General features: G+C 40.6%; 1 protein-coding gene and 1 long non-coding RNA gene across 3 annotated transcripts in view; one reads left to right on the top strand and one right to left on the bottom strand.

The window, feature by feature from the left end:
* Positions 1 to 6,410: 6,410 nt before the first annotated feature.
* LOC142034331 (uncharacterized) lies at positions 6,411 to 17,835 on the bottom strand. The gene is made up of 3 exons (XR_012651586.1): positions 17,427 to 17,835; positions 16,295 to 16,337; positions 6,411 to 6,431 (listed from the first exon to the last, which is right to left on the bottom strand). It is a non-coding gene; the product is annotated as an uncharacterized LOC142034331 (long non-coding RNA).
* Positions 17,836 to 17,963: 128 nt separating this feature from the next.
* Positions 17,964 to 26,975, top strand: part of EFEMP1 (EGF containing fibulin extracellular matrix protein 1) — a 49,829-nt gene continuing 40,817 nt past the window's right edge. Inside the window, exons 1-4 of one of the 2 annotated variants that reach the window (XM_075035386.1) lie at positions 17,964 to 18,126; positions 18,765 to 18,852; positions 21,815 to 21,863; positions 22,042 to 22,302. In XM_075035386.1, coding sequence (XP_074891487.1) covers positions 18,772 to 18,852; positions 21,815 to 21,863; positions 22,042 to 22,302 — 391 coding nt within the window. In that variant the 5' untranslated portion in view covers positions 17,964 to 18,126; positions 18,765 to 18,771. Of the gene's footprint in view, positions 18,127 to 18,511; positions 18,643 to 18,764; positions 18,853 to 21,814; positions 21,864 to 22,041; positions 22,303 to 26,975 lie in introns of those variants that run through there. The other variant, XM_075035387.1, reaches the window with a different exon arrangement.

The following is a 26,975-nucleotide window of genomic DNA, read 5'->3' as shown; positions in this document are numbered from 1 at the left end:
TGACAAAACTAACTTTAGTGTCACACACATCAAGTCCAATTTTCAAATCACTGGAGATCTGCCCTCTTGTTCCTTCCAGCAAATTCTATTCAATCACTAATTATGAAAGAGAAGAAGAGTTGCCAGTCAGGGCGGGGGGGGGGGGGGGATGTGCACAAGAAGATTCACAACTGCCAGTTAACTTTACTAGTAATATAATGGAAAAAACATGTGCAGAGTAGCCACCCAGAAGATGACTGCCCACAACATTTTGAAGAAAGCGTTACATCAGAAGAGAGGATGGCCACAGAAGATTACACTGGCACACAGCTCAACTGATCAAATGCACAGAGCTAGAACAAGAGAGACTATGGACACAGAAAAACTGCTCTGACAAAGATATATTGCCACATTCCCTTTTTCAGAGAAAGGGGAAAGATTAACAACCTATGTGTCAGCTAACAGAGGACAGATCTTTATGAGGGAAGCATTTCTAGAATATTTTATATGATCGATGATTTTCTTTGACCTCCCCACAATACTGCAATACCCTCGGAGCTATACTGCTCATATTTGCAAAAAGAACACAAAGGAAGACACTGGAAATGCAGATCCAATTAGCAATCTCCTTTTCTATCTTTACTGTTGTTTGCCTGATGACATAGACACAGTTTTAGGTAACAATGTACATAGAAAAATGCGTGTATGTGATAGTACATAACTGCAATAGCCCCTTTGTACAGTTGGCAATGCGAAGTGTAAACACATTGTGGCATACACTTCATGTAGTCAACAATAAATACAGAACTATACATTTAGACTCCAGTCCTGCAACTGCATTTTCTCAGGCACCCACCTATATTCAGAAAGCATCATTTGCACAGTAAGCACGTATTGGCAAACAGGACTACAGGATTTATTTTCTCTACAATATTTAGAAAGATAAATATTTATAACATAGGACACAAATTTTTCCTGGGCGCAGCAGGTGCTGACAGATGGAGAGGGACACAGACCACAGCATTTTTTTGTTTTAAGTAGCCGGTTCAGGAATGTTAGTCCATGTCAGAGAAGGGATGGTTACTGGCTCAAAAGCCTTGGCCTCCAGAAGGTTTTTTTCAGATATATATAATATCCCATTTTGATCAATTTTTCTTACTCCGTCTACAAACTTCTTTTTTTCTCCTGCCATTTTCCAATCTATTCTGGCAGCCATGTTATTTCTAGATATGTAACATATTCTACTGATTCATATTGATTTATATTATATATGAACACTTATGCATATAACTACACACATAAAAAACAATGTTGAAAGAATGTTAAAGTTGCGAAGTCTAGACTCCAAATGTCATGAAGTGGCAAGATTCAACTTGCACATTTTTACACATGTCTACGGAATATGAAGGGAAAAGATGTCAAGATTATGTAGGATCCTTTGATCCAAACTGTCACTGTAATACAATGCATGCTGTCTATAAGAAAAGTTCAGCATCTTTATACTTCTTTTGCTAGAGATTCTTCAAATGTCAGATATGATAGGAAAACTGGAGAGTTACTTCTTTCTAAATGCAGGACTACAATTGATAGGGAACTTCTAAATTCTGTAAGACAAAACATTAGGGTAAGACATGTTTTTATCCAATTTACCCTAACTTTGTAAAACTAAAAATCCCCCTCTGCCATCTAAATACAGCATGTGTGGTCTCTCACCACAGGAAAACTTTCTGACAAAAGCTAGAAACTTTTGTCATCTAAATCTTTCTGTAGAAAACTCACAGAATTCATATTCTCACTCATTGATGACTTTTGTATTTCCAATCTTCCTTCACATCAAGACATTACAGAAAGGTTTCCAAACTTGCCAGTTGAGAGGCAGAATTTATTATCTCCATGAATCATTCATTTTAGGCTCCAATAAAAGTACAAGGTCATTTAATGATGTAATAGATAATATCCCATCCCTGAAGTTTGAGGTTCATGAGAGTAGCATCTCCTCTGCTAAATCAACAGGAGGGACAGTCTCAAAAACATTCTGCCCAGAGACCACCAAGTTTACAAGCTGTGCTGAGAAACCATCAGCACTGCAAATTCTCCAAGTCCTGCTTATGCACTGTGCTGGCTGAGATTGTAACCACCAAAAACTCCAGCTGTTTGTGCCAAAGTACTTTACGTAGATGCACAACTGCAACTTGTAAACTACATGTAGAAACAGCTAAGGCTCATGAAACTCCAAAACATTCCTAGTTTGACCAGTGTGGCCAGCAGGGTTGTAATTTCTGTGTATCCAGTATCTGGGGTTCTTGGAATTTACCAGCCCTGCTGGCAAAGCAGTCACATCTTGTAACTTCCATGTGGGCAGGAATGAGGTTCAAGGCACTTACAAGCTCCCCAGGGCAGCTGGAGGAACTTGCAAATTCAGTTAGACAGATACCTAGTGTTCGTGGAAACTTGCCAAGCCTTTTCAGAAAACAAATCACAGCTCATGACGCTTACAGTTTTTTCACTGTTGGAACAAACAGTAAGGTCCACTGCAGAGGTTATACCCTCCACAGAATGCCTGAACAAGAATGTGTTTTTGCTGGGAATCTAAGTTATATACTTGGCTGTGTATCTACAGGACAATATGAACTTCCCTAGAGATTCAACAGCTGCATCTTCTACTGTATGCCTGAAGGATACTGTAAATGTTGTTCTCATGCAAATTAACCTCCACAGGTAGTCTGGTGAAGATACAATCTGTTTCAAGTATCTCACACAAAACAGGCACCAGAGGAGCCAGCAACTACTTCGGGTTCCAGCCCCAGAGCAGTTCTGGAAGGCTTGATGAAAGGTGAAGATGTTCCTAAGCACAAAGCAGTTGTTTGTTCCTTTGCTGACTGTTTTCTTTTGTTTGAGGTATCCCAAACTATCTTAACTATCATCAGTGAGAAGCACACAGTAACAGGGGGAACACTGATCTCTGGGGAGGCAAGTGGGTATGGGTGAAGGGACAGATGGGAAAAGCAAGGAAAACAACACCTACTCCTGAGTATGTTGCATTGTGAGATGGGGAACAAAATGTCCCACATAAAGGGATATAGGTAACAAAATATTATCAAACTATTATTTCACTGTTGCTTCAAATGAAGCACACGTACTAGCTTCAGCTGTCATGTGCTTGAGCCTAACCTTCCAAGCACAGAAGTCTGATAAGTTTTAAAAACTCAGGTTGTTATTACAAGAATATTACATGTACATCAGTATAGTGCATATGAATTAACAGAGATTCTACTCTCTGACCACTACCACAGAGTCTAACTGGACTTAGTTATCCCTTGAAGTTTCCATCCCATGTTTGCCTCCAAGTGTCTATGAAATCACTAAGCAGCTTCTGTGGAGCATCTACATTTCCCCACATCAAAAATCAGTGTTAGATACTACAGTCAGCTTCTTCATTCAATCAGATTTGGGACAGGCCAAAGAATACTCTGACCAATGGAACTGAGCCAAGATGTCCACTGATATTAAAAGCAAGAGAGTAGCCCTTTGAGGGGAACAGTCACAGATATCAGTCAATGTCAGCCCACTGAGGGAGAGAAGATTTTGCCTCATTTGCAGCAATTTAGAGAAGGCCAAGATTTTGTGGAGAGAGGTCTTTGACTGTGGTCTCCAGCACAGCCCTCTGACTTCCCAGTTATGCAGCTACATTAGAGCCACGTTAAGAGACTCCTTCTAGCTACTAATCCCAGAGATAACCTGGAGCACCATTACCTTTAGTAACTCTGGTTCACAACATGTGGGAAGGGGTAGCCCCATTGAACCATATTCTTTCAGCTTTCTCCAAACCTGCTTTGCGTAGCTTAGCACAGAGACGCCTTTACAGAACCCATGGAGACAAATACAGCAGATGCTATCAGAAAGGCCCTTACACAACTGCATGTGTTCTGTGTGTGTGTGGACGCATGTGCTTTTCAGAACATGTACCTGTGTGTTCATAGGTCTGTCCATACTTTCAGGACTTCTATACCCAGATAAATTTATTTTTGCCTTCTAAAAAGCACTGCATTCATTAAGAGGAAAACAAAAGAGGCTGTAGAAAACATGAATAGGAGGGAGATGTACCCGATAAGCGTGGATAAAGAAAAACCTGATTCATCAACGCTCCTTAGGCTCTGCCTATTACACTGACTTCTCCGAGCATAAGTCTTCCCTCTCATTTTAATCTTTTGAAGACTCTGCACAGGCAATAAACATTGATTAAAATTGTTTGCAATCAATATTATCTTTACTTCTCCTTTTATCCACACTGATATTAATACACACAAAAAAACTTCTCAACAAGAGCCTTTCATACCCTTCTCGTCTGTGTCTCACTCTTCCCCCGCACACATATCCACTGCCATCTCAAAAAATACACTGGAGTAATGCAGCCACTCCCAAATTCCCTTGTGGTGTACTCTTTGTCAATCTGAAATAGCCTGTTATTCCCAGAACCTGAACCTTAAGACAAATCATTGCATTTAGGATTCCTAGTCTTGCCAAGTCCAGATATTTTTCCTGAATTCATCTTACCCAACTTTCTGTTTAACCAAATAGAAACAGAAATCACGTTTTGCACAGAAGACAAAGATACAGCAGCAGCTTCAGAAAATACCATAACAGGACAGAAAAGTTTAACCCTCACTAACCAGTCCAGCTCTTCCTAACATCACATAGAAAGACACCTTTGTAGTCATTACAGAAACTCACATGCTTTTCCAAATAACTGTATCATAGAGGGTTAGTCAATTGCTTTCACAAGGCAACAAATGAAGCTTCATAAAGGACATAATGTTTGTACCTAACAGCTTGCTACATCACTTATATAACTTACTCTGATTCTTTTCTCTTTCATGCAATTTTAAAGAAGTAAATTGACTTAAGGGGCAGGGGTGGGGCGGGGGGGAAGTTGTTATTACCACAGTTTAAACAAGAGGAAAATTAGTTTAATTGCATCTATTATGTTAGACTATGCTGGCACTCTCCATGAAGACATTAGCTTCCTTTTTAAGGTGAGCCTGTTCAGAGGATTCATAATTTTGGCTCATTTCAACCATGAAGATTCCTTTCTTCACGAACCAGAGCAGACAACTATGCAAACTAGAAGTGAAGAGGATTAATGTAGGATTCACGAAAGAGTTCTTTCATCTAGCAGAGAATAATAACCGTGGAAAAAGCCATCAATTTCAACAGTTCCAGACTAGGGCAAGTTCAGCTGTGAAGTTACATCCCAGTTTCATACGTGATCTCTCTTCCCAAAATGAGCTGAAGCAAATGTCCAAATTCAAACTTTTTTAATACATTGAGAATTTTTGGAACAAGCTCTGAATGTAAAGTCTGTGGAGCTTTTCTGTACATCATATGGTATGAGAATTGTGAAAGACAGCCCCCCCCCAGAGGGCACTATGCCTGTGCTCTATGTCTAATATTCCATCTACTCCACTGCTGGTCTGACATTTGAACTGTAACTATAGAATCCTTTCAAAAATACTTGCACATTTTTGTTTGCCTTCCAGTAAACATTCTGCTTTTCAACCACTGTGAACACGGGAGACAAACAGACCTCATACTGCCATTTTGCCACTAGAGGGCAGCTAGTGGCTGCTACCTGATATCTATTATTTCTAGCTCTTTTTCATTATCTCAAAGAGGAATTAATTTCATTGCATTCCTACACAATGGATCCGCAACATGTAACTTCGGCTCAACAATCTTATAAAAGCCTTCTTCATTTTAAAGCAACACACAGTGGTTACCATTTAATTCACCGTTTTATCGTGCATTTATCTTTGAGAGGTACGCAGTATCCCTGTATGAAGCTTTCAGAAAGAACTATGCAGAGTTGACTTTTTAATGGAGAGCACCATTGAGAAAACATCTCTCTATTTTGCCAGTGTGCTGTTTGTTTCCATAGTGCAGTCCCAATCTCATAGGCTTATGGTATTTTCTGGTGCTTGTAAATCCATATGCTTTAAACAGCAACAATAGTAATTTATCAAAAACCATGTTTTTAATGTGCACATTTACTTAAAACCACAAACGTATGTTCAGCAATTTTCACCAGAAAAGAACTGGCTGGTTCAAATTTCCTCCTTTTTTTTTTTTTTTTTTTTTTTCTTCTTTTTTCCCTGCTATCAACTCCCCTATCATCTGGATAGATCTCTGCCAATGTTAGACCATCCCCTCAAATCAACATTTGCATTTAGATTTGCTTGTTTGTACATTCTCCCCTTTAAGGCTCACCCATCAGCCAACTAATGATAGCTGTCAATCAGATCACAGGAGCTCTGCCACATGGGGAGCATAGTCCCACTTACCTCTTACTCAGCTGCATTCCTTATACAAACTTCAGGGGATGGCAGTAACTTTACATGTAAATTCACATGTAGCTTGAAACAAAGTCCAATTTGCACAGGGCTGTAGCCACAGATCTGCATGGACATAAGCAGAAAGCATCCATCAAATAGGTCCCACAGAAGTTTTGCCATCCCATCCTTTTCTTTTTAAATGACTAAACAGACAATGAATCATGTTACAACATCTCTCATTCCCTTTAACTGAGAAGTTCCCCTAATATTGGTCCCTTATTTCTCAGAAAACTCAGCCAGGAGCTGCAAGGATTACTGGGGCTTCAAAGCCAGCTTTTAGTATTATGCTACCATAATCAAGGGAAGCATGGATTGAATTTCCAGCCTCATTCAGGCACCTAGTCCCTCGTCTGACCCCATCCACAACACACCTCACACTACCGCATGGCACTCGGTGCAAGGGAAAAGGGAAATTTTTCTGGGACTACCATATTAAATTACTATGAGAACACCCCACTAATAATAAAAATATGTTGTACAAGTTCCTTTTCCTATTAGAAGCCCTACAAGTCAAGCCCTACAACTGAATACTTGTACTGGATATCTTCCAACCATGAATGGGAAAACACACTGACACAAAAGTTTATTTTAAAAGACACCAGAGAGGTCACTCCAGATTAGGCCAGGTTGAATTTTCCTCACATTTTGTGAAACCCTTCAGGAGATTTGTTGTGGCATTCCACAGTTCTCCAGGCAAAAAAAAGCAAAACATACTGTATAGAGCTTGCAGATGCAAGAGTTGAACACTTCTTTTTAGAAAATACCAACCTACAATAACAAATCTTTTTGCTATTCACAAGAGAATCATTGAGTATTGCAAAACTTGATAATTACTGATTCATGACAGATTTAGGAAAAACATCAGCTTAAGTAATCAGGTCAGGGCACTGCTGTTGACCACAGTGTTGGCTAGAGATAGTTTCTTTCCTCATATCTTTCCTCAAAGTTTAACATTTCACAGTATTTAACTTTTAGTACTTCATTGGTCCAGACCAGTAAACAACTGATAGCTTGAGAACTAGAAGTTAAATTGTGAGCAAACATCTTTACGTAGTAGTATCTCATAATTCACTTACACCATTCACATACTTTTAAATTCAAGTTAGTAAAATTATTGAGGATCCCTAATAGTTGTAAAATAATTTATTACTGCTGTTAATAAATTCATAAGATGGCTAATCCCTTACACAGTCTGTCACAAAAGGTATGCTGTGTTACATACTGCCAACTGGAAAAAAAGATTTCATTCAGATCTCAAGGTGGACAAAAAACAAACCTACTTTTTTCTGAAGGAAATGTATGTAATCTTCATTTCCTTCTGGAAAATGAAGAAGGAAAAGTCAAGAGCTTTTCTCTAATAAAGATTACGACAAATAAATCCATTCTACTTTCTTCCATGCCTCCATGATATTATTTGCCTGACACTGGGAAATCATTCTGAAAAGGCAGCAGTGCAGTGAAAGAAGGTTTTCTGACTCCAGATGGAGTATTGTAATAGCTCCTATTTACCTTCCTAATATGCATACTTCAAAAAAAAAAAACCTCCTAAAACTGAGAAACTGTTAATCCACCCCAAATAAATACTATCCTTACCACTTCACCTAACTATGCTAAATGTGACTTAACAACAAAGTGTGTTACAGCAGTTTAAACCCAGCCCACAGGGGCCAACTTTTAAACATCACAACTTGCTACACTTCAGGCCTACACCGCAGATACATTTTCTGCATTATAGAAGGCTTTTACTAAATAGCAACAGCTATGTTGGAGATGAAAACTGAAGTTAATTGAATGAAGTGTGTCAAAGAATCTGGAGTAATTCCACCCAAAATAATGCCTTGTGCCACAGCCATAAACTGTGATTTTCTACATCCAAGAATTTTTTATACACGTTTGTTATAAAATGAATGTTATGTGACTGCTTTGAATCATTATTAGCTCTAAAGGAATGTTGTAAAACCACTCAATCCTCTACCTTCAGAGAAACAAAATTATATATCCTCTTATAAAATTTCCTGCTAATTAAAGAAGAAAGGATAATCTTTGGTGGAAGGCAGGAAGCTATAGGAAAAATAGGTGGTAAGACTATTTTACAGTCTTCTCCTTAGCATTGTCATTAAAAAGTTTTCACCCACTCACAGGATTATTTTATATTTTTTTCAGAAAACTTCTCATTTTCATATAGTTCTACTCATAAAATGTAGGTGCTGTCATCACAAAAACACCATTAAAGCAGACAGAATTAAATGTTATCTTTGCAGACTTTCTAAGTGAACGGACTGTATTAAGCACAAAGAACTCCTTTATAATAAGACATGTCCCTGTAGATGAGATTGGGACACAGTGGCAGAGTAGTCTTGAGTACTTGGATGATGACTGTCAGAGTTCAGACCACATTGCCTGTTAGTCTGACACCCTCCCCCCACGCCCCCGGCCCCGAGTTTTCATTGATCTTCTGATATACATGCAAGTTAATACACACGCACACTCACGCACACCAGTTACATTCTACTTCCACGCAGGGTAAGACCCAATTCTGAATTAATGCTAAGTTCAGTAACTCTTACAGTTTCCTGAAAACAGTCTTAAGCAATAACTCCACTGAATGACGTTGCGGTCCAGTAGTCACATTTTTTTCTCTTTTTGCTTTTGGCTAATCTTCTTTTGAATCAGCATGACAAAAGGGACTGAAGAAAAGCATGGGAAAAATAAGAAAAGCTCCTTCTTAATAACTGCAGTGCCACAGTCTTAAAGCCAAAGTCATCTCCATTGTTTCTGTGCCCTCCCCTTTAAAGCAGCAAGGAATTTACCAGCTAACAGCAACTACTAGACCTGTCCCCAAAAGCCATTATGCACAGTTACTCACAAAAATGTAACAGGTTCCTAACCCACTGCAGTCGGACCACACGAGTTTCAATGCATCTCCAGTGCAACAGAGAGAAAGAATGTGACTCTCAGTCCTAAAGCACCAAGTGCCAAAAAAGGTATTTTCCAATCAATCAAACCATCTACTTCAACAGGCTTAATTCATTCACCTTCAAGATGACCTATTTCTTACTGTCCACAGCTTACCTAGAGATACCAGTCAGGAGCTCCAGCAACATTCAGGGATTTGTATATTAAATGCCTTCCTGAAAGATTTATAAATTCCAGGTACTTAATAACTGAGACATAATTAATAACTCAGCCACAATTTGCTGACAAAATGTTGAACCAAGAGTTTTCCTTTGATTTGAGAAAAGGACAGGCAAGCTCAATCAATGATGCTTTTCCTGCTCTGTTGTTTTCTTGCAGAGCCTGATTTTAAATGGTAAAAGTCTGTTCTCTCTTAGAGATACCCATTTGAAAAATGAATTATGAACTTGAACATAAATGATCAAGGCCTGAAATTCTGACACATTATTGCTTCTAGAAATGAAAATTTCTGCAACCACAGTTCACTGTTTAAAGTGCTGTCAAACATTACAGTGAGAAAGGCACATTTTTTCAAGAGTAAGGGAGCTGGAAAGCAAAAACCTTTTCTACATAAAATGGGATAAAAGGTAATGCATAAGGAGTCTGGAAGTAACTACTAGTAAGACACTGAGTAGGATCCAGGTAAATACATTCCCCTCCTTTGCACTGATGCAAGTGATTTTTTTTCCACATGCCCCCTTCTGTTTTTGTTACTATTTTACAAATGCATGAAAAGACAGAGGACAGACTGGTGCTCCAGCTGTAACTTGGTCTGCACAGTGTCCAGTGCTATTTTTAAAGCATGTACCTATCCTTTCTCTTATGTACACTGAATTAATGTTCAGCAAACCACTTTAACCAACTTTACGGAGCCTTCTGCAGGAAATGGAAGCACAGCGTAACAAACACTCCCTGGCTAACACAAGAAATGGCAGAAATGTCATTTCTGAGAACTAATCCACATGTGGGACCCTCTTTGAGTGTGCTCCGTACAGTCACCTGACAGCCCTGGGAGCTACCAGGCTGCCTTGGAGGCAGGGGGCAATACCTCAGGCGTTGTTCTGCAGCCTCCAAAGAGGGACACTTTAATATCTTAATCTCCAGAACTGTATTTACGACCTGCAGCTGTGGTGCCAAAGAGGCCCACAGCCCCGTACACACTGAGGCTATTGTTGGCAAAACAGAGCTCTGAGGTTTCTTGAGTGACATAAGCAAGTTAACTGAACTACACTAGGCTGCTCTGGATGGGGGTGGAGAGGGGTATTTGTTTTTCTTTGTATCGATCAGTTTATTTGGGGCCTTTATCACTTCTGGCATTGGCAGTCTTCCAAATTTTAACAGCCCTTAAAGCACAGTAAGGCGTGAATGAGCAGGAATTAATTTGTCAGGGCTTTGGGCTTCCAGGGAACAAGAACTTGAACTGATTAACAAAAAAAGAATTCCCATGTTACACATAATTTAAAATTAGTATATATTGTAAGTTATGTGTTAGTTTATTACACAGATGTAATGTTTGGTATTGTTCTGCAGCCACTTAAAAGGGATACCTCAATGACTTAGAGCAGTGGTGTTCCCTCTGTCTCACTCCCAGAGCCGAGTTTTCCCCTGATGTGGTTAAACTCCTACAGAGTACATTTTGGGAGCGTACGGGGATACAGACTTTTCTGTGCCAGCTCTCAGTTGTATCATCTTCCAGATCTTTTCCAGAATTTCAATGCCTTTCAACCATATGTATCTGCAAAGAGGGGTGCAAGGATAACCCCTTTAATCTCACAAAAAGGAAAATCCCTACTGTTATTTTTCTTCTGTTTTCTGTATGACAGCATACAGATTAGCACTAAGTAAGTTTAATATTCTAGGGAATTAAAATGCTCTGACATATATCCTTTAGTATTAACATGCAGATATTCACCAGAAAAGTTGTGTCTCTGGACAATAATTAACAGGTTAACTGGGCAGGTTGTTTGCCAAGTTCACCCACACACAATATAAATACGAAATGCTGCTGCTTTTCCAGTATTAATAACTTTTTCTCAAAAGGGAAAGAAAAGAAAAGAAAACTCGGAGAGTTCAGAAGATGCTTATGAAACCAAATTATTATTTAACTTATCTACTGATCCTGATGTTTATGAATTTTAAAAAGCAGAACGGTCATTAGCAAGAGCTCTACCCTACAAATCTGTTCTTCTAAGGTCCTCTTCCACTGCGGCATTTCTGAGACGTCTCATTTTTGTTTTGCTGAAAGTTCACAACACTGTCGTGCTCCATTCTAGGTCCATGAGGTTCTGCAGAACGCATTAGGTTAGGGTTTTCAAATATGGACTGAAGGTGTTTAACACTTTCTGAGAATCAGGAATACTCTATGTCCTCTTGACTGAGGACAAAAAAAGGCTGAATTATTCAAAATAGTTCAAAAAAATCTGGAGCTAAATACAATACTGGAAAACTGCAAAAATTAAAAATAGGGCATATTAACAGCTTGAATAGCCTGCTGAAGTTGACCTGCCAATTAGAAATCCATTCTAATCATACACATGTACAGGTCACATTTACTTTTCTCAGAAATGAAAAATATAGGACAAAAAAAAAGAGACACCTACCGCTCAGAGGAAGGGGAAATGGATTTCCTACATGGAGGGATGATAAAGACAAGACACAGAGTTTTTACTCATCCACACTCATTTTTCTCTTTGAAACATGAACATTGCAGGAGATGAAGTTCTGCCTGATTCTACTTTCAGTTGAGCCAACGGCAAGGTGCCTACAGCAGGCCCTGTCACTGCTGCCTGGAGTCAACCTCACAGAGAAGCATCCAAATTCCACTGACTTTGAAAGGGATCTGGGTATCTAAGACAATTAACTGCCTTTGGAAATCCTGGATACGTAAGCGAATGCATTCGCTCCGCTTCCCTGTGCAAGTATCACATATTTTCTTCATTTCACAGAGAGTGTACCAAGGAATAGATTAAATGATTTGCACAAAGCTTCACAAGAAGCCAAAACTAGAGATGAAAACTGTCTCCAACATATTCTGGGTAATACTGGATCTGAATTCTGGCATTTCTATTTTGCCTCTTAGCCAGAGCAAGGAACAGCACTGACATAGTTTAATCAGAAGAAAACTATATATTCCAGCTAGTATTTTGAATATCAGGAAGGTTGCCTATTCCTCAGATGGGCTATAGTTCTGTGAAAAGGTTCTAGACAGTTCTTAATTTAAGCAAACTGGTTGAAACGTAGTACAGCATCAGACTTAAACTCCTGTATGCAGCAACGTTGGTTTTCCAGAAAAAAGGAAGAAGGAATGACAACTCCAGTGTTTACAAAAACCACGTATCTACACTGATGCATGTTTCCCGGTCTCCTGTTTCTCTTATCTGGCATGAGAAAAAGAAAAAGAGAAGAGAAGGAAAATCACTGGTAGAGACCGCAATGGAAAAGAGCTGCTACACAGAATAAAATGATAGCATTAGTTAGAAATGCATGAGGGTAGCTTTAGATTAGGTATTAGCAAGAAGTTTTTCCCTGTGAGCATGGTGAGGCACTGGAACAGGTTGCCCAGAGAAGTTGTGGATGCCCCATCCCTGGAAGTGTTCAAGGCCAGGTTGGATGAGGCTTGGAGCAACCTGGTCTAGTGGAAGGTGTCCCTACCCATGGCAGGGGGCTTGGAAATAGGTGATCTTTAAGGTCCCTTCCAACCCAAACCATTCTATGATTCTATGAAATACCCATACGAGCAAAAGATAGGAAGACTAATCAAATTCCAGATACAATTAGCAAAGTACAATCTTCACAGCAGTAGTGGTGCAATTTAACTTAAGGCCCAAATTTGTCATACCTGAAATTCTTACCACATTAAATAGTCTTTACCTGTATGGTTAATCCATACAGGTAAAACAGACAATTAAATTAATCCAATTAAAACAGACATTCCGGGATTGTGAGTAAACTTTTGTTAAGTTGGGCCTCAAAGTTATGCCCTTGAAAACACTGAGAAAGCACCTGTAAACCTCTCTCGTTTTTCAAAGGGAAGCCTGAAATTAATGTCACACCTAAGTACCAACAGGAGTGGTTTACAGCCATGAAAAATACTAATTACAGAAGACACAAGATGTGGTGAACCACACATGGGAAGTAAAATGGAATCCTCCTTCCCCCACACCATTCACATCCTCATTTCATATGTTGTTTTCAGCTGTATCAGAAAGCTACTCACGCTTCTGAAGCCCTTCAATTTTCTAATTTATTATGGCTGTACAACTGCACCAATGGAAAAGACAGCCAGCCTCTGGGGAGATGCCTTTCTCATTCACTCGCTCTCTCTCACTCACATTTTCTTTTACTGTTAAAGGACTCTGGTGAGAATACAATTACCACATTCTCTGGGCATTCAAATTTCTGCTGGAGTTTACAGAAACATACAGACTGTAAGATCACATCCCCATAAACTGCAGAAGAAAAGCAAACTGCATGCTTGATAAATTGCATGCAAACCACATGCTTGATCTTTACTAAAAGTTAAAATAAAAAAATGGCAATAACATTATACTTTAATATCCTCAGAGCATTGTTAGACATTTAGAAATGAAACCACAGGTTAGCCTAAGTTAGCCAAGGGCCTCAGCACAACAAAACTCATGCAAGATCTCTCATAGAGGAGATAATTTTAGCAAAATAAAGGCTGAAATTCTAGGCTACCAGATTTTCTAATCCAACTCTCATGCTTGTTTCCTCGCCAAATTGCAAGAATTATGGGGCAGGAGTTTTCTCTAATTACATGTATCATCTGTCACCTATGTACTCTACCGTAATACAAAGCAGCAAACAACAACAATAAATATACATTTAGTTTTAATGAGAGGCTTAAGAAGGAGAGAATGTGTTCTTCGTCCTTTGCTAGTGACATTTTGGTCGTTATTAACTTTTTGTAATTTCAACATCTATGATCAGAAACTGATATGACACATTTTTACCTCTCACTGTCAGCTTTCTATGAAATATGAGAGCAGTTTGCTAAAACAGTTCTTCAAATTAAGTTTACAGTAAAGTCACACCTCACGCCACATGCAGTATGTTGACAACACCTCCCTTGAAGATAAATAAACTTGTAAAATCTTACCTCAAATAAAAGTTCAACATTTGTCATATTTAATCAGCAATAAAGTCAGACATATAATTCTTTACAATTTATCCTTCACCAACACTATGTCATTTCCAAGTTGAAACATGGAAAAAATTTTGACATTTGCAGGCAGTGTGGCAGAAAGGCAGCCTGCCATGTTATCAAAATAATTTATGTTCTAAAATTCCTGTGAGTCCAACATGAAAATAACGTCTCCACCATTCCAGCTCTTACTTTAGACAACTCCAGTGTTACTTGATATGACATGCTTGGGAAAAGAAATCATCTTAAATTGACACTGATAGTCCCCTGAGCTGACAAATACAAGTTGCTTAAATTCGCTTTGTGCTTGATTTTCTGTTCTAGTGAGCTATGTTTGAAACAGGAAAAGGGGGTCAGATCTGGGAGTAGAAGAGATTAAACTGCAATTTTGTTTTCCTCATTTTCGGGCTAGCCTCTAGTATCAATCTCAGCCTGCTCTAAATTATGTCCAGCTGTCTATTGCCCCCAGGGACAATTCTAGCAGCCAGAATTAGTTGGAGTGCAGTGACATTTTAACCACACACAGTCTTCCTTCAGCCTACCTATCCTTGGGTTTTTGAGGACAATGGGGGGTAGTAACAAGTCCTGCCAGGAAGAAAAAATGACAATTTTTAAGTCATAAACACATTCAAGTTAAAGAATGTATGAAAACTGTTGTTTTTTAAAGAAAGCAAAAGCTGAGATGTGACAAAGAGTTCACTAAAGCAGTAGGGAATAGAATGCACCATTTCCAGGAGGAGCCAAAAGCAAATACTTAGGGGCCAGCCTCGCAGAACTGCTTCAATTGGAAGCACTGTCAGCAACTGTTGTAAGGGATTGGCCTCAGCAATGCCATGTTGCATGGTGAGCAAGAAAGAATGGATGGCTTGACCACTTCTTACATGACGTCTTCAGACATTTCAGACGTGTAAATAAGTTGTTCTACTGCTGAGCAGCTCATTCACATCCCTCACACTCCTTAACATTTCCAAGGGTCTAAATCCTGCTATCCTACATCAGGCAAATTTCCAGTTGTCTCAGTAGGAAATATCTGAACTACAAAATCATGAACTGAGTCTACTACCTCCATTTAAAGGATCGAGAACTATCCTTGGCAGAATATGGTATTTCAGCAAACGTATAACACTGTCTGAAGCCAAGTATAGGATCTATACTCGGCCAGCATTCATACATCCTCCAAAATGATGTTTCTGTTATTCTCTGCTTCACTTTTTCTAGAGTAAAAACAACCAACTGCAGTTCTGTGATACAGATACCACCTGTTTCCCCAGGTGGTAGATTAAGACAAAACTTTTTTAAATTTTTACTTAATCCAGAATCCAACAAGTTACATTCAGTTCTCTTTGCATGGCAGATATGACAATGAACTCAAAACTTACTTAAGTGTTGTTGCCAGCAGATATAAGTAACTGATGTTACGATGTTGCATTCATGAGGTTATTAGAAATGTCTGTACTGCTTTCTGTAAGCATGAAACAGTAAAATTTCAAAATATGTTAGAGGGCACGTCACAAATATTAACCCAGTTTACACTAAAACAAGTCAATAACTTAGAGTCAATCTAACACTTTGAAGCTATATTTCTAAAAAAATGACATACAGGCTTTAAGGGAATCCTTTTTGCAGCATGAGACTAAGCATCAAAAGATAGCTTGTTAAAGAGGTTGGCATATGAAAGTACCTGCAAAATGTCCTAAAAACTTAGTCAACCTAAATTTTCTCTATTACGCCATGTTGTTTCTTTTGTACTTTAATTACCAGTGAGGTGTGTGGACTGTAAGTCCTACATTTTAGGAGTCCCACTTACCTGTAAGTGAAAGTAGAAAAATCCTGTCTTCTCTCTTAACTACCTAAAAAAAAAAATATATATAGGTAACATCCTGTTAACGCTGTTACAGCTACAAGTATTCTGAAACTACCAGCTTGGCCGTTTCTAAAACAGGTAAGAAAAGAAGTTATTTGGTCCAGAGACAAAATTAATGTGTACTGTATGGCCATCCAAAAAAAAAGAACTGATGTTTTACATAAGATCAAATATAATTCAATGTTAAGAATTTAGGGGATTATATAGGAAAGCTATTCTCCAGGCCAGCAGTGCCAGAGGTCTACAACCTAGTATGACATTTTTTTCAGATCTCAAGTTCTACAGGCCCTTCGTGGTCAACGTTAAGGAGTTAAAAACTTTTTTTAAAATTAAAGCCCTCACGTTCAACTACAGGAATAGAGCCAGACTACTACAGCACAGTGCCCTCAGAAGCAAAACTGGGGACCTAAATAAAGATCCAGCTTATCCCTCTGTAGAAAGAGTTCCTTGGCACATGGCTCCTCACCATTACTGTGCCACCTACGACAGCTTCTAAACCTCTGTAACGCATCCTCATCCTCCTTTCAGTCCAGTAACTTTCCCACTCAGTAAGGAAATAACGGCATTTCATATACAGAAACAGCTCTTAAAAGTAATGATTGCTTATGACACTTACATGGAGTCTAAAGGAACAGGCATTCCCCCATGAAGGACCCCTTGCAGTTTACATTTACTGAATTCAGAATGGGGGGGAAAACACATCAGTCTTGCTATTTTAAATTTCAAATAGCTTGCCTAGCCAGATAAACACTCCATACTATTGCTTGCGAAGTCACAACTCAGCTCAAATTAAACATGTATTTATACACAGGTTTTCAAAGAACATGCTCCAAGGAGCACGCCCAGCATCCAGCCTGAGCCGGTTCATCAACAGCTCAGGTAAGAAGATGGTGAAGCCCATCCGTCACGGAGCAAGACAGCCAGCGCACCTCATGGCTCCTGGGATCGCAGCCCTACTTCGTACAACAGGGCAACCATACCATATGCTACACTGTACACAGTAGGGTTACTACAGGCCTGCTATACCCTGTATAAGGTAAATCTGCAAGTGCCACATCGTTTCCCTCCTTCCCACCTCTGCCTCGTGGGGCTCCGTCGGTAGCTGCCAAGCCTCGAAGCCTGCCGTGCACGGCCCACCACGCTCCCCAACACGATGGCCGCCCTGCGCTTTTAAGCGGATCCCAACCGCGACAGCGCCGGCCGCCCTCGCTGGGGCACCCAACTGCGTGCGGCACCGGCGTGAGGCAGCGGCTCCGGCGGGATTCCGCAGCCCTCCCCTCGCAGCTTCCCCGGGCAGGGACGGCGGGAGGGACCCACGTCCCTTCCCCGCAACACGCCTCCGGCGGCTCTGCCCACCGCTCCCCTCGGGCCCGCCGCCCCCTCCCCTGAGAGACCCAACATGGCGGCCGCGGCGGCGCCCCGCACCTGCCCCGCCTCGGGGCGCCCCCGGACCGGCGGCGGGCGGGCGGGCGGGCGCGGGGAGCGGCGAACGGCCGGGCCGGGCCGGGCCGTCCCTCGCCTCGCGTCGCCCCGCCCCGCCCCGCCGAAGGGCTCCGGCCCCGCGGGGCCGGTAGGGGGAGCCCGGGGACTCCGGTAGGAGCCGGGACCGTTTCTATTTAGCCGAAGGCCCGCGGGGAGGCGGGGAAGGAGAGCGAGCGGGCGCCGGCACCGCCGCGGAGCCAGCGGACGGACGGACGGACGGACGGGGCCGAGCCGCCGCGGTTACGCGCCGCCGGGAGCAGCAACCGCCGCCGCCCGCAGCGGCCCCGCCGCAGGTAGGAGCGGGCAGTGCCGGGGGGCTGCGCGCCCCGCCGCTCCCCGGAGCGGGTTTGCGGGGCAGGGCAGGGCGGCCCCGGGCCGAGCCCAGCAGGTGCCCGGCGGGAGCCGCTGGTGCGGCCGCGCAGCTCGGCTGGGCGGCGATCGTCTCCCCGCGGGGAGGTGGGTCCCGCAGCGCGTCCCTCCCCGGTGTCGTCGTCGTCGTCCCCCGCCTTCTCCCCCGGCCGCTTTCCCGGCGGACGGTGAGCTTTTACCTAAAAATCGCTTGGCCACCCCGAAACGTGGGATGGCAGGGCGGTCACACCGCCTGCCCCTCGCCCAGCGCCGCGCTGGAGCGCACCGCTTCCAGTTCAGTGTGGCATTAAGTGCTGTGTTATTTTAAACTCCATTTACTTCTGATTATTTCCGCCCCCTCCCCTCCCCAGCTGGCTAAAATACACCGGGCTGGAAGCACAGCCAAACCTCACCCTCTTCTTGCAGGAGAAAAGGGGCAGCGTCCCGGCCGCTTCACCCAGGTAGAGGCTGGGCGGGCGCTCACAGCCGGTCCCGGAGCCGGTCCCGGAGGTGCTGACTGCGTCCCCCGGCCAAGGAGAGCGCTAAAAATATTCCCGCTTTATTTGTTTTTCTTTCTTTCAAGGTTCACGATGTTGACAGCTATGTTCTTGGCTGGTCTCATTCTTATTACAGTACATTCGCAGGAAACTGAGGAAACCATAACGTACACGGTAAGGTTTAATAGAGTTCGAGGTAATTACTGCTTTGCAGGGATTCTTTTCTAAATGACGTTTAAGAAAAACCAAATTTCTTGCCAATGTATAGCATGCAATACAAAGTTCTTTGCGTTCGAATGTTAACCGTAAAGTAAGCTGTTACTGCACTGAAACAGTGTTTTAAAGTTGACAAGATTGAGCAAAATAGGCTATAACTGCCTGTTCTGAAAAGCTTACCTATGTACTGAGCTTGATGAACTGAACAAAATTATGAGGTTTTAATATTTTTTTAAATCTATTTTCATAAAGACAGGGTCCCTAGGACCTTCATTTGAAAGATATGGACTTTGACAGATAATTAGGTCAAACATTCTTTTGTGTTTTCTTTTGGGTATTTCAGGCTGTTTTTAACAAAATGTAAGTACTTCAAAATTCGCTGCTCTTAATGAAGCATCTTAGTCCTGGAGTGATGATAGGACTGTTGGTTTCTGAGCTGGTTTTGAGCAGTGGTTTTGCATGGCTTGATAAAATTGTACAAGAATACTGGAAAGAGGTTCTGCTTGTAACCAAGTGATAGGGTAAGAGATTTAAAGGCTTTTTTGTAAGGCTTTTTTTAATCTGCTTGTGTTCAGTCTTTGGCTTGCATAATGCATGTCATAGAAGGAGTGGCAATTACATCGGCTTGGGCTGGGGAAAAACCCACATTTTCACATCTGATTACAGTTGTAATCCCTGCAACTTGCTTCATATGGGTGGACCTCTGAATATGTGTACAGACATTAGTGCAATGCCACACAAGCAGAAAATTCTGCACACATGCAAAAAGTTAGAGAACCACAGCCAAAGACTGAGATTGTGTCTTATACAAGTAATCCCACTGAAGTCAGTGGGATGGCTCAAGCGAGTAAATATTGCAGAGTTGGACCTTATTGTAGAAGACGGGGCTCAAAGAAGCTTCCAGTGAGCATCAGGAAGTCAGTCATAAAACAGTTTAACACTGGGCTTTAGAAGCAATAGATTTTTGAAGGTTGAGGGTACTTCTGTTTAGGGGCTTTTGTGATTTTATTATTTATTTTTTTTAAGTCCCTACATATAAGTGGAAACTGAAGATCTAAGTACCTTTTGAAAATCCAGACTAACATAGGGATCCCATCCCCCCTCCTTTTCTGCATTTATTACATGTTCTTTTTAAAAAATTAAGTAGCCTTTTCTGATAAGCCTGCATAGTTCTGTTTATACCAATGGAAAATTTCTAGCATGCATATATGACTTGGCTTCCTATACTCCATTTTTGAAGAGGTCTTAGCATTTAGGTGCTTCAATGATCATTAGACTCTAATCATGTAAAACTACTTAACAAAAAAACCTTAGCTTTTGGAAATTTTACTCTTAGGATGCTACTGTTTCTCATGCGTACATTGTATTCATTTAGGGCCAAATCCTTTTCTGTTCTAAAAGTCCCTTCAGCTGCAGTAATAGATGGACTTGGCTCCGTACAGTTAAATAGACAGTACTTCTGTTGTGCATTAACAGGAATTGGGTGATTCAGTAAATGCACGAATTAGCTGTTTTCCTTTGGGTTTGCGTTTTCATAGCTACAATAACTTTGGTGTTGTCAACTCAGCATGTAGTCATTCCTTTAGAGATTGAGAACTGTAATGCAATTTGCTGTCCACTTACCCCTTTGGAAGAAAAAGCCTCCAAAGTTACAACTCGCTGCCACGTTTGACAGATTGCTGGTGTCACCTGGAAATGAAGAATGTATTTTCAATCCTATTGCTGCATCAGTGTCTGTTAGTAACAAGTTCCTCAAAATAACTTGAGGATAGTACATGGAACAAGTGGATCTAGGCATTGGAAGGTCAAATTTGTCGCTTGCATAGTTCCTCTGCAGCAGAGGAGTTGCAACAAGCTTTAGCTTGCTTGACTGTGACTAATTGCATTAGCCGACTCAATTCTTCTTTTCTGTAGGGCCATTAAAGCAATATCCTAAGCAGCATAGGATGCATATGCACCTACATAGTACAGCTCAGTTGATTCATTGATATTTTAAATGTGTCCACTGTAGTTGGTAGCATTGTGATGCTTTGCAAATCAGTTTCTGTAACTGTCACCTGTGATTAAAATTACTACCCTCTAGACAGTTTAATGTTTTGGGGCAGAGTAATAATGAAGATGTCTGTCTAACTGCAGGGCAGAATATTTAAAATTCTTCCTGAACTTACTCGTCTGCACTGATATGAATAGTTGCTGAGTACAGTCTCTGAATTTTGCTAAGTCTTAATTCTATAAGTAATCCCACTGTTATAAACTCATAACTGATTATTGTATGTCTCACAATATAAATTGTTCTTCCTAGACTGCAGTTCCTGGAGTCATGTGATTTTAAAAAGCATGTGAACGAATTTCCAGCTGTCATGGGATCCTTCCCCATTGCTAGAGTGCTAATGGGAGAGAGGATGAAGTACAGGGGCATAGAGGCCCATTAGCCCCTTTGGCAAACCGGCCCCAGGAATGAAAGATGTTCACCTGTTGGAAGGCAGTGAACAAGACCAAAATTCAGGAAAACTTGCTTGTTTTTCATAAGAAGATTTTCATACTGGTCAGCTGGGTCAGTCCAAAGGTTCATCTATTCCAGGATTCAGCCAATGACAGATGCTTTAAAACAGTATATAGGAACAAGGCAAGGAGAAAGTGCTGCTTTCCTCACTTTGTTCCCCAGCCCCAGTAAAACCTACCTACTGGCAATAAATGGTAGCTTAGGAACTTCCTGAGATAGAGGCTGTCTTTATATACACTCGCTGTTGTTCCTGCACAGCAATGCTGAACCAATAGCCATTTTTCTAGCTTATGAAGGTATGCAAACATTGCATTTCCCTTAATGTCAAACTTTTGAGTTCATTGAAATATGCTTGATTATTTTTCCAAAATAAAGAATCCTGAGTAGCCTAACGTTTAATTTTTTTTTCCTCTATAGCAATGTACAGATGGCTATGAATGGGATCCTGTTAGGCAACGGTGCAAAGGTACAGTAAACAATTTTCAAAGATGGACTTGCCACTGGTATTCTTTAAGTATTGTCATTACACACCCCCATTTTGGACAAGGAGGTGTGCTTGCATGCCTCATTGTGTTACTTGTATTAATGGCTGTTGCAGAAGGTTCGACTTTTAAAAGCATGACTTGTGTTGTTGCTAACCACAGATATTGATGAATGTGAAATAGTCCCAGATGCATGTAAAGGTGGGATGAAATGTGTTAACCACTATGGAGGATACCTCTGTCTACCTAGAACAGCGCAAATTATTGTAAACGAGCGAGAAGAAGCAGCAGCCGAATCCACTAGTGGTCGAAACAACGTCATTCGACGGACTCCAGCAGATCCTCACCGTGCCCCTCCAAACCCAACTCATCAAATTCAGTGTGCAGCTGGGTATGAGCAAAGTGATCACAATGTGTGCCAAGGTAAGCAAGCTGCTGTATGTTTTGCTTTCAGTATAACTGGAGTGTATGTGATAACAAATCTAATGCCTGGAAAATGAAAAAAATGAAAAAAGCCTATAACTCTTGCACTTACTAGAATATATTGTTGCACCATTAAACTGGACATGTACACACTTAAGATATAATAAATAAAATACATGCATGTTGTTATTGTTCAAGGTAACAGAACTTGCAGTTTGTTGCAGCCTTACAGTCTGTTCCATCTATTTCAGGGCAACAAGTAGAACTAATTCTGTTGTCTGTAGATCCTCAAAAAAAACCTCCACCCTTAATGCAAGTAAGCAACTTTAGTCAAACATTTTGTTTTGTATTAAGTATGTCCAGGAGAGGCAGTGCTTTGAAAAAAGTAGGCAACACAGCAAGTCATATTATAGACAATTTCTCAAGATTTGCAAAACTATGTAGTTTACAGTAAGTGAATGCTGAATGGAACAAAAAATAACCACCATGTGAACTTGTGCTTAGACCAGATTGCAATGGAGAAGAATATGGTGTTTTTATTATGTTTGAGGAATATTTCTCAACTAGTAGGAACCAAACATCTGAACAGCTTGTGCTCTTCTGATCTCTATGGAAGTAGTTCTACACAGACCCTGCCAGCTCACTTCCAGTCATAGTCTAGCCAGTCTTTGAAACTATGGCAATGAAGAGCTTTCATCTCAGTGTACATACACCACATGCAGTGCCAAAATTCTCAGGGTATTAGCAATGTTAATTGTATGCATTCGGGAACCAGACTCACAAGCACTACTGTAAACTAAGACTGTTTCATTTATTATTTCATATAAATAGTTTACTCTTATATTTGCTGAAGTAACAAACGTTTCATCCACTGTTTTGTTTTCTTTCATAAAAAACATATTCTACTCCTTGTTCACAAACTTGATTTTTAAGCACATTAGTGAGATACCCGTGCAAACAGAGGGCAAAACTTAACCCCATGTTTCATCTTTTCCACTTTGTGGCCCATAAGAGTATAATCATATAAAATAGCACTTGAGTGACTATAATCAAGGCAAGCTGTAATATACAGTGGTAGTTCCTTTCTCCCTGGTATTCATGTATACAGAACATTATTTATCACTAGTAAGTAAATTCCCTGTCATTCTGAAGCATAGTAATCATCATGGAGACTGGGTAAGTTATTTTTGTAGGCAAAGCCTCAGAGTTGCATTTCTGGCTTATCTGCTAATTCTCAACATTTCTGTCACTCTAATTCAAGAACAGCAAGTAAAGAACCTACCGCAGGAGGTCAGTACCACGATCCCCTCAACCCTGAGCGTTCACTTAGAGTTATCAAGGGAAAATCAATGTCAAGGATGGCAAATTACTTTTTCCTTAGTTTAACTTAGCAAAGTAGCAGCAGAACCAGGAACAGAATACCAGACTCCTATGTTTGATCCGGCACTCCCTCCTTCAGGTGATGTTGTGTTACTGTGGCTGGCACTCATCTTCACTGGTGAACTGCAATAAACCGCTTCAACTTTAGCCTGTGACAACATTTTTGTTTGATAAAAGAGTGCAAGTAATGCTAGAAGACTCCAAACATGAACATCACTTTTGCTACAATGGCTTTAGGTGTATAAATTGGGGATAGCATAAAGTTTAACAGCGTGTAGTACCGATACCTTATATTCCAAATAACAGTTGAGAGTTAGGGTTAACTTACAGACTGACAACTGGTTGACGTTTTTGTTTTGTTGAGGAGAAGATTGGTGGTGATATATTACTATTACTTTACTCCATGCTCTGGCTTCCTGAAACTTGCAACTAAATATTTATATTCAATTCACAAATCTTTGGCTAATTTATAACAACAACTAACTGTTGTTATAGTACCAGAGTTTTTTAACTAGCAGACCCAAACTATGGTGAAATCTTGGGCTTGACTGAATCAAGTTTTGCTACTAATTTCTTCATGCCAAAATTTCAATCTAAATGCAGAAAGCATGGAAATATTAGTGTTTAAAAGTTGAAATGTATTGTACTGAATGAATTCCAGCTGGAAAAAGGGTAGTGGACAGTGTGCTTGAAAGAAAGGATAAAAGACTTTTGGAGCACTTAAAGCATGCATTCAGCTTCATGATCTTCATGCTTTTTGCTGCTGAAAATATCTTATAAAAGATAATCTTGATCAGCAATGGTCCCACTGTGGATTTATTTAATTATGGTTAAAAGACTTTGCTATGATAACTGCTTGAGGCTCCTAGGGAGTGTAACTTACACATATAGTCACACTTAAGCTTGTTTTATTGTTTAGTAAATCAAATATGAAGTCCAGCTCCTTCTAATTGTTTGCAGATGTATGACATTTTCCTTCCAGTGCAGCAGCACTAACTATTTTATAGCCAATGTGAAAGTGTGGAGACCTCTGTTTAAAACAATAACATGCTCTGAGGAGCTGTATTACTGACATCATACTAGAGTATGAGGGGCCTTCTGTTTTCATACAAATATCCACTCCCTTTTTAAACATTGAATAGTGAGTGTATGATAGGCCAAACACACTCGTGTTGCTTTCTGTGCTTGGAATAAACATGCATAAATGACACTAGCTCTGTTGGACTTTAAGAGGCTTCAGTGATGTGCTGAGCTTCATCATTAGGTAAAGCATGGTGTAGTGTGGCCAGATCCTATTTCTGTTGACAGGAATGAGAAACATTGAGAGGCGCATGATTCTCTGCACTTCTTAATCTACCAAAACATGGCCATATGCCTGAGTCACAAAGATACTTAATACCTTCTTAACTTCTGACCTGAAGAAAACAAGTGACAAGTATGATATTTATCAGCATTGAGAGTTTTCTGTCTGCAATGCGTGCTCTTATTTATTAGAGACCATGTAGCACATGAATAGCACAGATGGCAGGTTGATAGCAAAGCACACTGCCTTGCAGAAGACAACTCCATGGAAATGACTGCAGTTTCCTATGATATACATAATTTTTTATAGCTACTAGTAGTCAGAAACAAGTTCTTGTATAATTGTGTTGATGTTAGAAGTGTAGGTAGCAAAAATTGGGAAGTTCTTAAGATGCTGTACGTGAGCAGTAAGTGCTAGGAAGCCCCAAAACTGATGAAGAGATGACGGGAGGTTATTCTGGAGAAAGATCTCTTGTGTAGAATGTGTACAGAGCACGGAGTTTTGTGCTTTAACTTAAAACACTTTAACTGTATCTTAAATTCTGAGTTTATGACCTTAACTAATCCACCCTCTTCCCACCTCTGTATACTCAATTCACTGTCACTTCTAAATTTGCCTTTAACTCAAAGGGCTGCTGAACTGGTCACTAAGGTAGATTCCCATGTGTGGCACCTGCCAGCACTTTCAGGAAGCCACTGAGATGTTCTGACCTGTCATTGTGAGAGTATCACTCAGACTGGGAAAAGCAAAAAACAGAATAAGAAATATTTTTAAGTAAATTACTGAGTTAGCTAATACTCACAGATACTTTTTGCCTGATAGAAAACATAAATAGCTGCATTCTGTTGCCTGCATACAAGACTCAATTGTATTTTCTACTGTGGTGTTAGGCTCTCTGTGATTTGAGTCTGCTCCTATTGAAGTCAAAAGAAAATCACCCAATTAATTCAATTTTGTCAAATCTAGTCTGCAAGAAACTACTAGCTTTTCCTAGAATTTTAATGACACTTAAATGAAAAAAAAGAGCAAGCAAAGGTACCAAATAACTTGTAAACTTGAGAAGGGAAAGGAACTTTTTTTTCTTGTGTTCCTATCATACTGGCAGTAGAAGCAATAAAGTAAGCAAACTTTTTTGCTCCTCAGATAGATTAGCTTCCTGTATTTCTCCAGTCTCTTTATAACCCTTTGTGCTGCTGTGACTGTAAAATACAGGGGGGAGCCAGGGGGGAGACAGATTGTAATAAAAGATATCAATGCTTGCTTATATGGAAGAGACACATTTTTCCAGAGAGTTCTGCCTTGACTTGGTGGACATTGGTTGCTTTTTTTTCTTCTCTGTGGGAGGAGGAAATGAATGAACTTCTTTTCTGTGCTGAGGTTATTTTTCCCCTGCAAAATCATTTTAGGGATCTCTATTGGTAGGGGTTAGGGTCTTTTTTTGTGAAGTTTTCCAGTACTTTTCAAAGTAACTTACCATACTCAATGTAGCTTTTTGACTCAAGGATTTAACATGGTGTAAGTAAGTCAAATAAGCCTAAATTTTGCATCTCTGGATTACTTTTTTTTTTTTTAGGAGGGAGGGACAAGAGGGAGCAGTTTGTGATGGTTTGTTTTCTGTACAGAAATCACTTATATGTATATATGTCAGGGATGTGCAACTTGCATATAAAGGAGATTAAAAATTGGATAAGTGCAGGTGCACTCAGCCTGGCCCTTGGCAGAACTAGTTCAGGTTGGAAGGTCGGGTGTGCCTCTGGCAGGGTGCTCTTCATTGACGTTTTGGCTGGGGTGCAGACTGCACTTCTGAAATGCACCTCCTAATGAGCTCCACTTAGCACGCTTTGTTTTGCCTCACTGAGCGGTCTTGGAACATGCAAACCAGATCCCATTCAGAAGAAACTAAACCTGAAAGGCACTGCAGGAGTACCGCTAATATGCCACAACCACTAACAAGCATTCAGGCTCCAGGATCAGACTGGAGAGAGCCTGG

The sequence above is a fragment of the Buteo buteo genome, chromosome 9, assembly GCF_964188355.1.
Source record: "Buteo buteo chromosome 9, bButBut1.hap1.1, whole genome shotgun sequence".
Lineage (NCBI taxonomy): Eukaryota > Metazoa > Chordata > Aves > Accipitriformes > Accipitridae > Buteo > Buteo buteo.
Note: the sequence above shows the minus strand (reverse complement) of the source record. Positions and strands in the feature narration are given on the sequence as shown.